We start from the raw sequence: 15,452 nt of genomic DNA, 5'->3' as shown, positions 1-15,452 counted from the left end.
CGTTGCTAGCGATACAAGTGGAAAACTTTCAACGTTTTTCGTCGCCCAAACAGATTCTTTGGATGTGATAAATGCCGAAGTTTTATTTACGGAGGCAATAATTGAGCAAACAAAAAGGTAATGACACCAATGTTATCTATTGGAATTGTTTAGTACTGTTATACTGTTAAAAGTGTTTGTACTATTTATGCTTTCAAGTCCAAGTTGAAGAAATCTTGTTAAATGTTGACAGCATAACTACCAAAATACAGAAGTATGTCCTTAATATTTTTGCAGTGTTATTTCTGTTGAAAAGTTAAAATGATTACATTAGAGATGTGATGTGCCACTTTTTAAGTGTCTGATGGCTTAAATTAATTTTCATTAATTTTTCATATTTTGAATTCTTTTGAAAGGCTTACAAAAAAACTACATTTGAATTGTAATTCCATGCTATTGACAGGACTATTAATTTTAATGAAGTTAGCTTACCATGTTTACAGTATGATAATTGTGATAGAAATGTGAATTTTAGGCACAGAATATTTTTTACAATTGAACAAGGCAGTAGATTATACAAGCTTGGACAGAAAGTTAATAATGACACCAATTTTTTTTTAATGGAATTGTTTAGTACTGTTTTACCATTTGTTTACTGTAAAAAGTGTTTATACTGTTTATACTTTCAATTAACAAATTGAAGTCTTGTGAAAGGTTGACAGGATAACTGGCATTAACTGTCAAAATAATTTCAAACTATTGAAGTTAGCTTACAGAATAAACATGTCAATCAACCCATATGATTTTTGCTGTAATATTTTTGTTTTGGAAAGTCACTGTGACTGATAGAAAAGTGATGGTTTTAGCAACATTTTAACCTGTCTGAATGCTAATAATCATTTTGCGTCTGGACCCTGGCTACTAGGTTTTTCTGATTTCAAAAGTTGGCAGGTATGCTAATGTATTTGGCGATGTATTCAACCACACGTTCTATGAGCGCACACTATTTTGCACGGTTTTGTTTCCACTGACCTGGCTTGTTCGCCAAACGTGAAGTGAGTGTGGACTGTCTGTTGTTTGTGTACGCGCACATTTAGCAAACCGACTCTTGTTGATAGTCTCATTTTGTTCCAAAGATTTAAACTGAAATATTGGTGCGGTGGCATTTGGTTTTGTGACAATTTTTCTCTCCATGTTAGCTGCTACATGGTAACTAGTTGCACTGTGGAATACCAGCGGCCCCGCCTCAAAGACACTTGATTATCACAAGAGAATTCACCCCCTTCTTTTCATTTCTGCTTTGGCACAAACGCTCAAGCGACAAAAAGCGTCAATTCTCTTGAACATGCACATGGCACTTTATCGACGCTGGAAAACTTAGCGACTTAATTGTCATTTATCGTTGGTTAATTGACTTATTGAACATCGGCCCAGGCCTAGTAACTTTGGCGTTCTTCAAGGCACCACTTAAGTCCTGTCATTTTTGTCCGTTACAATGTTTTTTGTAATGTAATTTGTGTATCTAATGTGTTGCTGTAGCTTTTTCACTTCAGATGCAGCTTGTCACTTCAAAATTGTAAGAGCTCATTTACGTATGTGTAGAGCAGGGGTGCTCACACTTTTTCTGCAGGCGAGCTACTTTTCAATTGATCAAGTCGTGGGGATCTACCTCATTCATATATATAATTTTTATTTACTTATTTATGAAATATATGTTTTTGTTAATAAGTTAAAGGTGTTTAATGATAATGCAAGCATGTTTAACACATATAGTTAATATTGTTAATAAATTAAAGGTGTTTAATGATAATGCAATCATGTTTAACACATAGTTAATATTGTTAATAAATGAAAGGTGTTTAATGATAATACAAGAATGTTTAATACATATAGTGAATATTGTTAATAAATTAAAGGTGTTTAATGATAATACAAGTATGTTTAATACATATAGTTAATATTGTTAACAAGTTAAAGGTGTTTAAAGATAATGCAAGCATGTTTAATACATATAGTTAATATTGTTAAAAAGTTGAAGGTGTTTAATGATATACAAGCATGTTTAATAGATATAGTTAATATTATTAAGTTAAAGGTGTTTAATGATAATACAAGCATGTTTAACACATATAGTTAATATTGTTAATAAGTTAAAGGTGTTTAAAGATAATGCAAGCATGTTTAACACATATAGTTAATATTGTTAACAAGTTAAAGGTGTTTAAAGATAATACAGGCATGTTTAACACATATAGATTCCTTTCTTTCATGAAGACAAGAATATAAGTTGGTGTATTACCTGATTCTGATGACTTGCATTGATTGGAATCAGACAGTGGTGCTAAAAACGTCCGCATTTTCGAATGGAGGAGAAAAAAGTCCTCCTTTCTGTCCAATACCACATGAAAGTGGTTGGTTTTTGGCATCTTATTTGTCCAGCTTCCGTACTCCTTTGTATACACTTTACAAGAAGTACATTGTCGGCAAACTCCGTAGCTTGCTAGCTTGTGCACGCCAGCTTTCTGAGACTCTTGTTTTGTTAGCGCAACTATGCAACTGTGCAGTCTGTCTTTGGAGTTTTGACGACAGGTACGACGCCAGAGTCTGTTGAAATAAAGTGCTTCTCGCCTTCCAGTCGGTAATTTTAATGAGCTGGCAGCAGCCAGCGTCATCTCAGAAGACCCTCGGGTGCCGTGAATGTCAATCAAGTGACGAAAGTGACGTCATAGTGAAGATTTATGATCGCTCATATTTAGGACTATTTTTTTAATGATCGACTGACACACCCTCCGAGATCGACCGGTAGCTCGCAATCGACGTAATGAGCACCCCTGGTGTAGAGGTTCTGCTGTTTTAAATGTTCTATAGGCTGATCCAGTGCAAATTGCCACCCAGCAGTAACTCAAGAGAGGCAGCCTCTTCCGCATAACTTCATGTAATATTTAAATCTCCAGACACACTGCCAGGATCTCTTTTCTTCAATGTACCGGTACATATTTCCAGAAAACAGATCACTACAATGAAAAGGTTGACATTTTTATAATGGAGACTTTAATTTGTCTGGACCAAGATTTGCTGTGTACTTTGTACGTGCCTTTATTTATTTTAAAGGCACGGTCACACTAATGGCGGTTAATGGGCTGTCCCTAAAGGTTATGTACATGGAGGAGGAGAAGCTGTTCAGCATTGAACAAGTTACCGCCATGCTTCTCACCAAGCTGAAGGAGACTGCAGAAAGTGCACTGAAGAAGCCCGTAGCTGACTGTGTCGTCTCTGTAAGTATCACTATACAGTGTGTTTGTATTTCTTTAATACAGTATGTGTGCACGCTTAGATAGACGCATAATCATTAGGTTTGTTACTGGAGAACAAGGCTAAACGTTCCAAACAGGCATGCTACTAGCTAAGATAGCTTCAATCAACACCAAGAGATTTTATCTCAATCAATCAATCAATCAATCAATCAATGTTTATTTATATAGCCCTAAATCACAAGTATCTCAAAGGGCTGCACAAGCCACGACATCTGCCATGTTGTTCTGTTTTTATTACTTTGGCAATATCTTGAGAAATAATAATTGGAAAGCTTAGACCCAACTTCAGTCATGGCCCATTGACACACCTACTTGGTTATTCCTCAGCACTTTTTTTTTTTTTCTAGAAATTGAACTTCTCTTAAAGGGGAACTGCACTTTTTTGGGAATTTTGCCTATCTTTCACAATCATTATAAAAGACATGACGACAGATGGATATTTTTCTATGCATTCTAAATATTAAATCAATCAATCAATCAATCAATGTTTATTTATATAGCCCTAAATCACAAGTGTCTCAAAGGGCTGCACAAGCCACAACGACATCCTCGGTACAGAGCCCACATAAGGGCAAGGAAAAACTCACCCCAGTGGGACGTCGATGTGAATGACTATGAGAAACCTTGGAGAGGACCGCATATGTGGGTAACCTCCCCCTCTAGGGAGACCGAATGCAATGGATGTCGAGTGGGTCTAACATAATATTGTGAGAGTCCAGTCCATAGTGGATCCAGCATAACAGTAAGAGTCCAGTCCACAGTGGGGTCAGCAGGACACCATCCCGAGCGGAGACGAGTCAGCAGCACAGAGATGTTCCCAACCGATACACAGGCGAGCGGTCCACCCCGGGTCCCGACCCCGGACAGCCAGCACCCCATCCATGGCCACCGGACCTGAGTGTCTCCCGCTCCACAAGGGATAGGGGGGAGCAGAGGAGAAAAGAAAAGAAACGGCAGATCAACTGGTCTAAAAAAAAAAGGGGCTATTCAAAGGCTAGAGTATACAAATGAGTTTTCCATCCATCCATCCATCTTCTTCCGCTTATCCGAGGTCGGGTCGCGGGGGCAGCAGCCTAAGCAGGGAAGCGCAGACTTCCCTCTCCCCAGCCACTTCGTCCAGCTCCTCCCGGGGGATCCCGAGGCGTTCCCAGGCCAGCCGGGAGACATAGTCTTCCCAACGTGTCCTGGGTCTTCCTCGTGGCCTCCTACCGGTCGGACATGCCCTAAACACCTCCTTAGGGAGGCGCTCGGGTGGCATCCTGACCAGATGCCCGAACCACCTCATCTGGCTCCTCTCGATGTGGAGGAGCAGCGGCTTTACTTTGAGCTCCCCCCGGATGACAGAGCTTCTCACCCTATCTCTAAGGGAGAGCCCCGCCACCCGGCGGAGGAAACTCATTTCGGCCGCTTGTACCCGTGATCCTGTCCTTTCGGTCATAACCCAAAGCTCTTGACCATAGGTGAGGATGGGAACGTAGATCGACCGGTAAATTGAGAGCTTTGCCTTCCGGCTCAGCTCCTTCTTCACCACAACGGATCGATACAGCGTCCGCATTACTGAAGACGCCGCACCGATCCGCCTGTAGATCTCACGATCCACTCTTCCCTCACTCGTGAACAAGACTCCGAGGTACTTGAACTCCTCCACTTGGGGCAAGATCTCCTCCCCAACCCGGAGATGGCACTCCACCCTTTTCCGGGCGAGAACCATGGACTCGGACTTGGAGGTGCTGATTCTCATCCCAGTCGCTTCACACTCAGCTGCGAACCGATCCAGTGAGAGCTGAAGATCCTGGCCAGATGAAGCCATCAGGACCAAATCATCTGCAAAAAGCAGAGACCTAATCCTGCAGCCACCAAACCGGATCCCCTCAACGCCTTGACTGCGCCTAGAAATTCTGTCCATAAAAGTTATGAACAGAATCGGTGACAAAGGGCAGCCTTGGCGGAGTCCAACCCTCACTGGAAACGTGTCCGACTTACTGCCGGCAATGCGAACCAAGCTCTGGCACTGATCATACAGGGAGCGGACCGCCACAATCAGACAGTCCGAAACCCCATACTCTCTGAGCACTCCCCACAGGAATTCCCGAGGGACACGGTCGAATGCCTTCTCCAAGTCCACAAAGCACATGTAGACTGGTTGGGCAAACTCCCATGCACCCTCAAGGACCCTGCCGAGAGTATAGAGCTGGTCCACAGTTCCACGACCAGGACGAAAACCACACTGTTCCTCCTGAATGCGAGGTTCGACTATCCGGCGTAGCCTCCTCTCCAGTACACCTGAATGAGTTTTAAGATGGGACTTAAATGTTTCTACTGAGGTAGCATCTCTAATTGTTACCGGGAGGGCATTCCATAGTACTGGAGCCCGAATAGAAAACGCTCTATAGCCCGCAGACTTTTTTTGGGCTCTGGGAATCACTAATAAGCCGGAGTTCTTTGAACGCAGATTTCTTGCCGGGACATATGGTACAATACAATCAGCAAGATAGGACGGAGCTAGACCGTGTAGTGTTTTATACGTAAGTAGTAAAACCTTAAAGTCACATCTTAAGTCCACAGGAAGCCAGTGCAGGTGAGCCAGTATAGGTATATATATATATATATGTATGTATATAAAGGTATATACAGTATAGGCGTAATATGATCAAACTTTCTTGTTCTTGTCAAAAGTCTAGCAGCCGCATTTTGTACCAATTGTAATCTTTTAATGCTAGACATAGGGAGACCCGAAAATAATACGTTACAGTAATCGAGACGAGACGTAACGAACGCATGAATAATGATCTCAGCGTCGCTAGTGGACAAAATGGAACGAATTTTAGCGATATTACGGAGATGAAAGAAGGCCGTTTTAGTAACACGCTTAATGTGTGATTCAAACGAGAGAGTTGGGTGGAAGATAATACCCAGATTCTTTGCCGAGTTGCTTTGTGTAATTGTTTGGTTGTCAAATGTTAAGGTGGTATTATTAAATAAATGTCTGTGTTTAGCAGGACCGATAATCAGCATTTCCGTTTTCTTAGTGTTGAGTTGCAAGAAGTTAGCGGACATCCATTGTTTAATTTCATTAAGACACGCCTCCAGCTGACTACAATCCGGCGTGTTGGTCAGCTTTAGGGGCATGTAGAGTTGGGTGTCATCAGCATAACAATGAAAGCTAACCCCGTATTTGCGTATGATGTCGCCTAGCGGCAGCATGTATGTACTAATATGTGCAGGGCCAAGAACCGAACCCTGAGGAACTCCGCACGTTACCTTAACATAGTCCGAGGTCACATTGTTATGGGAGACGCACTGCATCCTGCGATCAAAAGCCTCCACCTCCATTAAAGTTTTACATACAAGATGTAAGTAAAGCACATATATAATACCGTTTCATATTTACGTATTTTGATCATTTTAAGCATACGTGGCGCATTAATATAAAAAACGCTTTGTTTGCATTTTTTTTTCCTCACTCAATTCCACTCACTGCAGACTTGATGAAAGCCAACAAACATAATAAAACATCACCTACTGTATAAGGTCCTGCTAGGATGTTCATATATTGCCATTTAAATGGAAAAATGTCTCATAATCCTTACAAAGAAACAGGGGGGACAGGCAAGCGCTTTTCCTGTCGTCTTTGCCAGTTCCAGGTCCAAAACGGCTGTCAGTGTCCCAACTTCTCGTATTTTATTCTCAGCCATCTATTTTTCAGATGAGAGGCATGATTTATGATCGACAATAAACCTACAGGGAAGCAAGGAAGCAGCAGAACACTCCATGTAAAACATAGGTACATCCGGAAGTGATCACGGCGCCGTTCGAAATAGTTCGTCTGCGTTAGCGTTTGTAATAACAAAATCACTAATACTTGGTTAATATTCAAGTCACAAAATGTACATTGAGTGTTGGTGGCGCTTTTTGAATGGTTATCGGATTTTATGGGTGGAGTAGTAGAGCTCCCATTGGCTCCGCTGTAAGGGGACTTTTATTTACGTTTATTTAGTATTTAGAATGCATTAAAAACGTCTGTCATGTCTTCCATAATGATTGTGAACGATAGGCAAAATTCCATAAAAATTGCGGTTCGCCTTTTAGGTTGGATAAAAGGTCTTAAACTTAAAGGGCTACAATATTTCCTGTTGTCTCATTAGGTGCCCTGCTACTTCACGGACACCGAGAGAAGATCAGTGGTAGATGCTGCACAGATTGCAGGACTCAACTGCCTGAGGCTCATGAATGAGACAACTGCAGGTGTGTACGGTGTTTTTGTATTGTCACCAAGGAAATGCGCATGTAAGAACAGGTTTCCCAAACATTATCCACCATGGCGCATGTCTGGTTAGCCTTTGCCAAATTTAAGACATAGTTCACACTCATTAAGTTTGGTTTGTTAAAAGAAACTCCTATGTTAGTGTTGTTTATTACATCAAGTGTGAAGGCGGTCATCCACCCATCAACCTGAGACCTCTTCAGGTAGTCAAGTGAACTCTTGAGCGGTTCAGTTCACATTTAGTGCAAATGTGGCATCTGTGCGCAATATATATATATACCGTATATATATATATATATATATATATATATATATAGATCAGGGGTGCTCACACTTTTTCTGCAGGCGAGCTACTTTTCAATTGATCAAGTCGTGGGGATCTACCTCATTCATATATATAATTTATATTTACTTATTTATGAAATATATATTTTTGTTAATAAGTTAAAGGTGTTTAATGATAATGCAAGCATGTTTAACACATATAGTTAATATTGTTAATAAATTAAAGGTGTTTAATGATAATGCAAGCATGTTTAACACATATAGTTAATATTGTTAATAAATTAAAGGTGTTTAATGATAATGCAATCATGTTTAACACATAGTTAATATTGTTAATGAATTAAAGGTGTTTAATGATAATACAAGAATGTTTAATACATATAGTTAATATTGTTAATAAATTAAAGGTGTTTAAAGATAATACAAGCATGTTTAATACATATAGTTAATATTGTTAACAAGTTAAAGGTGTTTAATGATAATACAAGCATGTTTAATACATATAGTTAATATTATTAATAAGTTAAAGGTGTTTAAAGATAATACAAGCATGTTTAACACATATAGTTAATATTGTTAACAAGTTAAAGGTGTTTAATGATAAAACAAGCATGTTTAACACATATAGTTAATATTGTTAATAAGTTAAAGGTGTTTAAAAATAATGCAAGCATGTTTAACACATATAGATTCCTTTCTTTCATGAAGACAAGAATATAAGTTGGTGTATTACCTGATTGTGATGACTTGCATTGATAGGAATCAGACAGTGGTGCTAAAAACGTCCACATTTTCGAATGGAGGAGAAAAAAGTCCTCCTTTCTGTCCAATACCACATGAAAGTGGTTGGTTTTTGGCATCTTGTTTGTCCAGCTTCCGTACCCCTTTGTATACACTTTACAAGAAATACATTGTCGGCAAACTCCGTAGCTTGCTAGCTTGTGCACGCCAGCTTTCTGAGACTCCTATTTTGGTAGCGCAACTGTGCAGTCGGTCTTTGGAGTTTTGACGACAGGTACGGCGCCAGAGTCTGTTGAAATAAAGTGTTTCTCGCCTTCCAGTCGGTAATTTTAATGAGCTGGCAGCATGCAGCCAGCGTCATCTCAGAAGACCCTCGGGTGCCGTGAATGTCAATCAAGTGACGAAAGTGACGTCATAGTGAAGATTTATGATCGCTCATTTTTAGGACTATTTTTTTAATGCCTGGCTGGTGATCGACTGACACACCCTCCGAGATCGACCGGTAGCTCGCGATCGACGTAATGAGCACCCCTGATATAGATTATGCACACGGCGGAGATTTTAAGCTCTTTATCGTGATCATGCATACAGGTACACATTGTTGCTATATCCCGCAAATTTGACAACGACAAGGGAATGAACGCATTTCAACGCACTGTAGAATCCTTGCTTAACGGCTAATGTCCCTCCACAGTGCAAAGCCACTTCTAAGTCTGTAATCCTCGCCTCTATGGTGGCAAATTAACGTTTCTTACAAGTATCATCCCTGGTGTGACGGCGTAAAAGGATATGCTACAGTGTTTCCCACAGGGCAGGCATCTATTTGGTGGTGGTGTGGTCGGGGGGTGGCGGCGGCAGCGGCGATGACCAAGAAGAACGCGGAGTTGGAATATAATTACAACACTTTATGTACATATTTATATACAGATTTGAACAATTAGTGATTCACTGAAATATATTTATTAATTGTGGTTTTACAAAAAATATATCTTATAAAATATAAAAGCTAAAATGTCTCTTAAAGCTCTGCCCCTTTAATTAGTGAATACTAAATTTAACTTTAGCCTACTACTACAACCATATTATTTACCAGCAACATAAAGTGAAACAGAGGCAGAGGTGTATGTTTTGTCGTGGTCCTCTCTATAAGGCACATAAGAATATAAATTAGGGCCCTTTTCATGAGAAAAGTGCATTTCTGATCTGACCCTGCTTTATTTTTCAGTGTTTGCTGAGTCTCACCTGTTCCCTCCGCCCTAATTTTTCTACTTGCCCGACTTCTCAAATCTACTAGCCCCAATATTTTTACTTGTCCTGCCTTGGTTTTTTTCTGGCTGTGTAGTGCTCATGGCTTATATCTTACTAAAATCCTTCCCGTTGACTATTTACAACACTACACAGTATTTATTATTATTATCTATAATTACATTTAAATGGCATTGCATACATGTAAAATTAAATGCTATTTCACATTATTTGACCAGTAGCAGTTACACCCATCTGAACAGGTCAGCCACCTGTTTAAAGCCCGATCACAGTTGAAATCTTGAAATGAAGGGCCTTTAATGGCCAAAACATTAACCTGGACAACATTTTAACAGCTAGTTGGCTCAGATTTTATTCTTTTCATTGCATTCACATGCTGCAGTGGACAGTGGACATTTTAGCTTGAGTATTAATGTAGTATCTGAAGCACCGTCTCCATGTGTGTTTATTGACAACAGGTTTATAACCTAGACACGTTAGCTCGTCGGTATGAAAACAGGTGATTGTTATTACGTCCGTCTGCCCCGGACCCCGTGTCAAACAGCGGCGGTGTTAATGAAGCAGCGTCAGGCTGCTCACCGTCAGTGAAACGCTCAGTGAAATCGCGGATTAACGTTAAATATATGACGAGCCGCGAGCGATGCAGCTATAACCTATCTAACATAACCTATATTACCCTCGTATTTTGATCCCGTCCGTCTTCGTCTTCTTCTTCTTCTTCTGGCCCACCAGGTGAATTAAGTGCTATTGGCGGAGTTACAATGCATAGTCGGCTACCGCCACCTACTGCACCGGAGTTGTAACTACAAGGTACATTCACAGACAGTCCCATTGCTTTTATGAGCGGTCGAGCGAGTCAAAAGCCGAAAAATCCATTTGTGGCGGACGTGATTCTTTCGTGGCGGGCCGCCACAAATAAATGAATGTGTGGGAAACACTGTGCTAACTCCAAGCTAGAGCTGTTGAACGTAAGCAAAGGTGGGCGGATCGATACAAATATTGAAAGTGACGATACCAAGTATTTTATTATCATTATTTGGTCGATACTACAGTGGTTAGATCCATATTTTTTATCATCAAAACATATATAGTCATCTTTGCGGTTGTTTACTAACTCAGGAATTACCGTATTTTTCGGAGTATAAGTCGCTCCGGAGTTGAACTTTTTAAGTATCAGCATTGGTATGAACAATACTGCCCCAACTACTTGGTATTGGATCGACGCCCGCCTTTGTAGTATCGTCCAAAACTAATGTAAAGTATCAAACAGAATAACAAGCGCTTATATTTGAACAGAAATGTAGATAGAACCATGCTACAACAGAAAGTAACCATATTAACAATAAATGAACAGGTAGATTATTTTTGCGAAAATAATACAACTGGAAATGACACACTGTTATCGCATACGTCAACAGCCAAACTAGGAGCCTTTGTAACCCGTTTTGAAATGCATTATTCTCTTTTGTATGCCAAATAATATATTGTGATATATATCGTTTTCGCAGGAGGCGGTGTGGATTTTAGGCCAAATCGCGCATCCCTTCTACAATGTCATATGAAAACACAAGAATCCAAATAAAAATATGCACAAATTGAGGAAAATCATGTCCACAAACCCGCCGCAGGTTCACAAATCCTATATCACCCATTCTCCATATGTCTCTGGGCAAGGTCACAAGTAAGCGTGCAAGGAATAGTTAGTTTCGGTTTTGGCTATGTCAAAACCCCAACTAGGGATAGGAATCTTACAACAAACACATGATTTCATTCTGATTCTTTTGGATGATGATTTGAGTCAGAATTGATTCTTGATTTAAACCGATTTTCACAATATATTTGGTATATAAAAAAAAAAAAAAAGATAAGACCTTTTCAATACACGTTACAAAAGGTCCTCTTAGCTGCTGACATACGTGCAGCGAGTAAACCAAAGAAACCTGACCTAACTATGGCCTAAAACATCTTGTAAAAAAACTCATTCTGAAATAAAAAAAACAATCACAGTTCAGATGTGAATCGATTTTTTTTCTTTTTTTTAGCACATCTAATGTCAACATTAGTGTACCAGTCCGGGAGGCGATTATTGAGGTCCAATATAGTAGGCAAGTGTGCTGAACTCCAGAGTTTTAAGGGTCGGAACCTAAATGGGTACTTGGTCCAGCCAATTAAAAAAAGTAAACACTATAAGCTATTTTATTGCTCATAAATCAGGCAGATCATTTTGTTGCAATACATTTTATGTTGCGATAAATATGGTTTACCTTCAAGCAGCCAATCTGGGAACTTTGGTTTTCGCCTAAATTAGAAAAAAAGCAATATTTCTATACTAAGCAAAGGCAACACAGATACTTAGACTTCATACACACACACATGTTGTGTGTTCTGTATCCATACTCTGCTTATTTTATTTTCATCGCAAGTGCTGTACTCCTTTTATTTCTGAGAACATCAATGACCTCCTTTTTTAAGGAATTCTCTTGATGCTTGCTGTTGCTAGGATACCAACACTTGTCTTCTCAACCTTCCATACTACTTATCAGTTACAAGACTTATTAAAAGCAACTGCGACAAAAAGGTCAAAATGCCCTCTTCTCTTATGAAATAGTGACTATGATTTTGACCTGCCAGCTCAAAAGATTGTCAAATGTAAAATGCTGCATTTTGTACACAAACGAGATCCATCCATCCATCCATCTTCTTCCGCTTATCCGAGGTCGGGTCGCGGGGGCGGCAGCCTAAGCAGGGAAGCCCAGACTTCCCTCTCCCCAGCCACTTCGTCCAGCTCCTCCCGGGGGATCCCGAGGCGTTCCCAGGCCAGCCGGGAGACATAGTCTTCCCAACGTGTCCTGGGTCTTCCCCGTGGCCTCCTACCGGTCGGACGTGCCCTAAACACCTCCCGAGGGAGGCGATCGGGTGGCATCCTGACCAGATGCCCGAACCACCTCATCTGGCTCCTCTCCATGTGGAGGAGCAGCGGCTTTACTTTGAGCTCCCCCCGGATGACAGAGCTTCTCACCCTATCTCTAAGGGAGAGCCCTGCCACCCGGCGGAGGAAACTCATTTCGGCCGCTTGTACCCGTGATCTTGTCCTTTCGGTCATAACCCAAAGCTCATGACCATAGGTGAGGATGGGAACGTAGATCGACCGGTAAATTGAGAGCTTTGCCTTCCGGCTCAGCTCCTTCTTCACCACAACGGATCGATACAGCGTCCGCATTACTGAAGATGCCTCACCGATTCGCCTGTCGATCTCACGATCCACTCTTCCCTCACTCGTGAACAAGACTCCGAGGTACTTGAACTCCTCCACTTGGGGCAGGGTCTCCTCCCCAACCCGAAGATGGCATTCCACCCTTTTCCGGGCGAGAACCATGGACTCGGACTTGGAGGTGCTGATTCTCATCCCAGTCGCTTCACACTCGGCTGCGAACCGATCCAGCGAGAGCTGAAGATCCTGGCCAGATGAAGCCATCAGGACCACATCATCTGCAAAAAGCAGAGACCTAATCCTGCAGCCACCAAACCGGATCCCCTCAACGCCTTGACTGCGCCTAGAAATTCTGTCCATAAAAGTTATGAACAGAATCGGTGACAAACGAGATATTACAAGCAAAGAGGCGAGACTGTTGGAACTCAGCCACCCTTGATTTCATTAGTCACACTCATGCTTTTCTTGCCATAGCATGTTTACTACCAATACACAAGAGATTAAACTGGTGTTTGCCTTTTTCTGTTATTACCGTATTTTCCGCACTATAAGGCGCACCGGATTATTAGCCGCACCTTCTATGAATTACATATTTCATAATTTTGTCCACCAATAAGCCGCCCCGGACTATAAGCCGCGCCTACGCTGCGCTAAAGTGAATGTCAAAAAAACGCTGCGCTAAAGTGAATGTCAAAAAAACAGTCAGATAGTTCAGTCAAACTTTAATAATATATTGAAAACCAGCGTTCTAACAACTCTGTCCCAAAATGTACGCAAATGTGCAATCACAAACATAGTAAAATTCAAAATGGTGTAGAGCAATAAATAGCAACATAATGTTGCTCGAACGTTAATGTCACAACACACAAAATAAACATAGCGCTCACCTTCTGAAGTTATTCTTCATTCGTAAATCCTTCGAATTCTTCGTCTTCGGTGTCCGAATTGAAAAGTTGCGCAAGCGTGGGATCCAAAAATGGCCGGCTCCGCCTCGTCGAAGTCATCGGATTCAGTGTCGCTGTTGTTGTGCAGCAGTTCTGTGAATCCTGCCTTCCGGAAAGCTCGGACCACAGTTGTGACCGAAACTATCTGCCCAGGCATTTACGATCCACTGGCAGATGTTGGCGTATGTCGACCGGCGCTATCTGCCCGTCTTAGTGAAGGTGTGTTCGCCTTCGGAGCTGTGTGAAAAAAGCCACCCGGCCTCTTCGCGTAAACTTCCCTTAACCACTCGCTCATCTTTTCTTCATCCATCCATCCCTTCGAGTTAGCTTTTATGATGACGCCGGCTGGAAAGGTCTCTTTTGGCAAGGTCTTCCTTTTGAATATCATCATGGGTGGAAGTTAGCATGGCAAGCTAGAACCACAGTGAAGGATGACTTCTCATTCCCTGTGGTGCGAATATTCACCGTACGTGCTCCCGTTCCACAGTGCGGTTCACAGGAATATCAGCTGTGAAATACGGTAGTAATCCGTGTGTGGATGGAGAGATTGCGTCTTTTTATGAACCGGATCGCTTAGTAGGAGCCATTTTGTGGTCTTTACAGATGTAAACAGGAAATGAAACGTACGGTGATATCCGCGCGTTTTTTCTTCTTCTTCCGGGGGCGGGTGAAGCGCTTCCTGTTCTATGGGGGCGGGTGCTTACCTTGGCGGTTGCTTGCGTAGAAGAAGAAGCGCTTCCTGTTCTACCGGGAAAAAAGATGGCGGCTGTTTACCGAAGTTGCGAGACCGAAACTTTATGAAAATGAATCGTAATAAAGCGCACCGGGTTATAAGGCGCACTGTCAGCTTTTGAGAAAAATTGTGGTTTTTAGGTGCGCCTTATAGTGCGGAAAATACGGTATATGTAATAACTGTCCCCTGCAGTGGCGTTGGCGTATGGCATCTATAAGCAGGATCTACCTGCTCCCGAGGAGAAGGCCAGGATTGTGGTGTTTGTGGACCTGGGCCATTCTGGATACCAGACATCAGTGTGTGCCTTCAACAAGGGCAAACTCAAGGTTGGGAATGGTCAAGAGACGTTTGGTGTTTCTTTATTCAAGTTGTGAAACCCTGTATTTCAACTATTTGTTCGCTTCTCCTTCCATGTCTCTCTTCTTCCAGGTTCTTGCCACAGCCTGTGATGCTGAGTTGGGAGGCAAGGACTTTGATGAGGTAATAGTCCGCTATTTCTGTGAGGAATTTGGCAAAAAGTACAAGCTGGATGTGAGGTCCAAGCCCCGGGCTCTGGTTAGGCTTTATCAAGAGTGTGAGAAACTGAAAAAGCTCATGAGTGCCAACTCCTCCGACCTGCCGCTTAACATTGAGTGCTTCATGAATGATGTCGACGTAACAGGAAAGCTCAACAGGTCAGCAAACAGTACATTTGGTTGGACTTCATTAGGTCAGT

At 41.6% G+C, this 15,452-nt stretch overlaps 1 protein-coding gene across 1 annotated transcript in view; it reads left to right on the top strand.

The window, feature by feature from the left end:
- Positions 1 to 15,452, top strand: part of hspa4b (heat shock protein 4b) — a 44,626-nt gene that overhangs the window by 9,517 nt on the left and 19,657 nt on the right. Inside the window, exons 4-7 of the mRNA XM_061930664.2 lie at positions 3,132 to 3,254; positions 7,439 to 7,538; positions 14,930 to 15,063; positions 15,167 to 15,411. Of these exons, the coding sequence (XP_061786648.1) occupies positions 3,132 to 3,254; positions 7,439 to 7,538; positions 14,930 to 15,063; positions 15,167 to 15,411 (602 nt within the window). The remainder of the gene's footprint in view (positions 1 to 3,131; positions 3,255 to 7,438; positions 7,539 to 14,929; positions 15,064 to 15,166; positions 15,412 to 15,452) is intronic.

Source organism: Nerophis lumbriciformis, linkage group LG36 (genome assembly GCF_033978685.3).
Source record: "Nerophis lumbriciformis linkage group LG36, RoL_Nlum_v2.1, whole genome shotgun sequence".
Classification (NCBI taxonomy): domain Eukaryota; kingdom Metazoa; phylum Chordata; class Actinopteri; order Syngnathiformes; family Syngnathidae; genus Nerophis; species Nerophis lumbriciformis.
The sequence above is the reverse complement of the archived record's forward strand: the minus strand, read 5'-3'. Positions and strand labels throughout refer to the sequence as shown.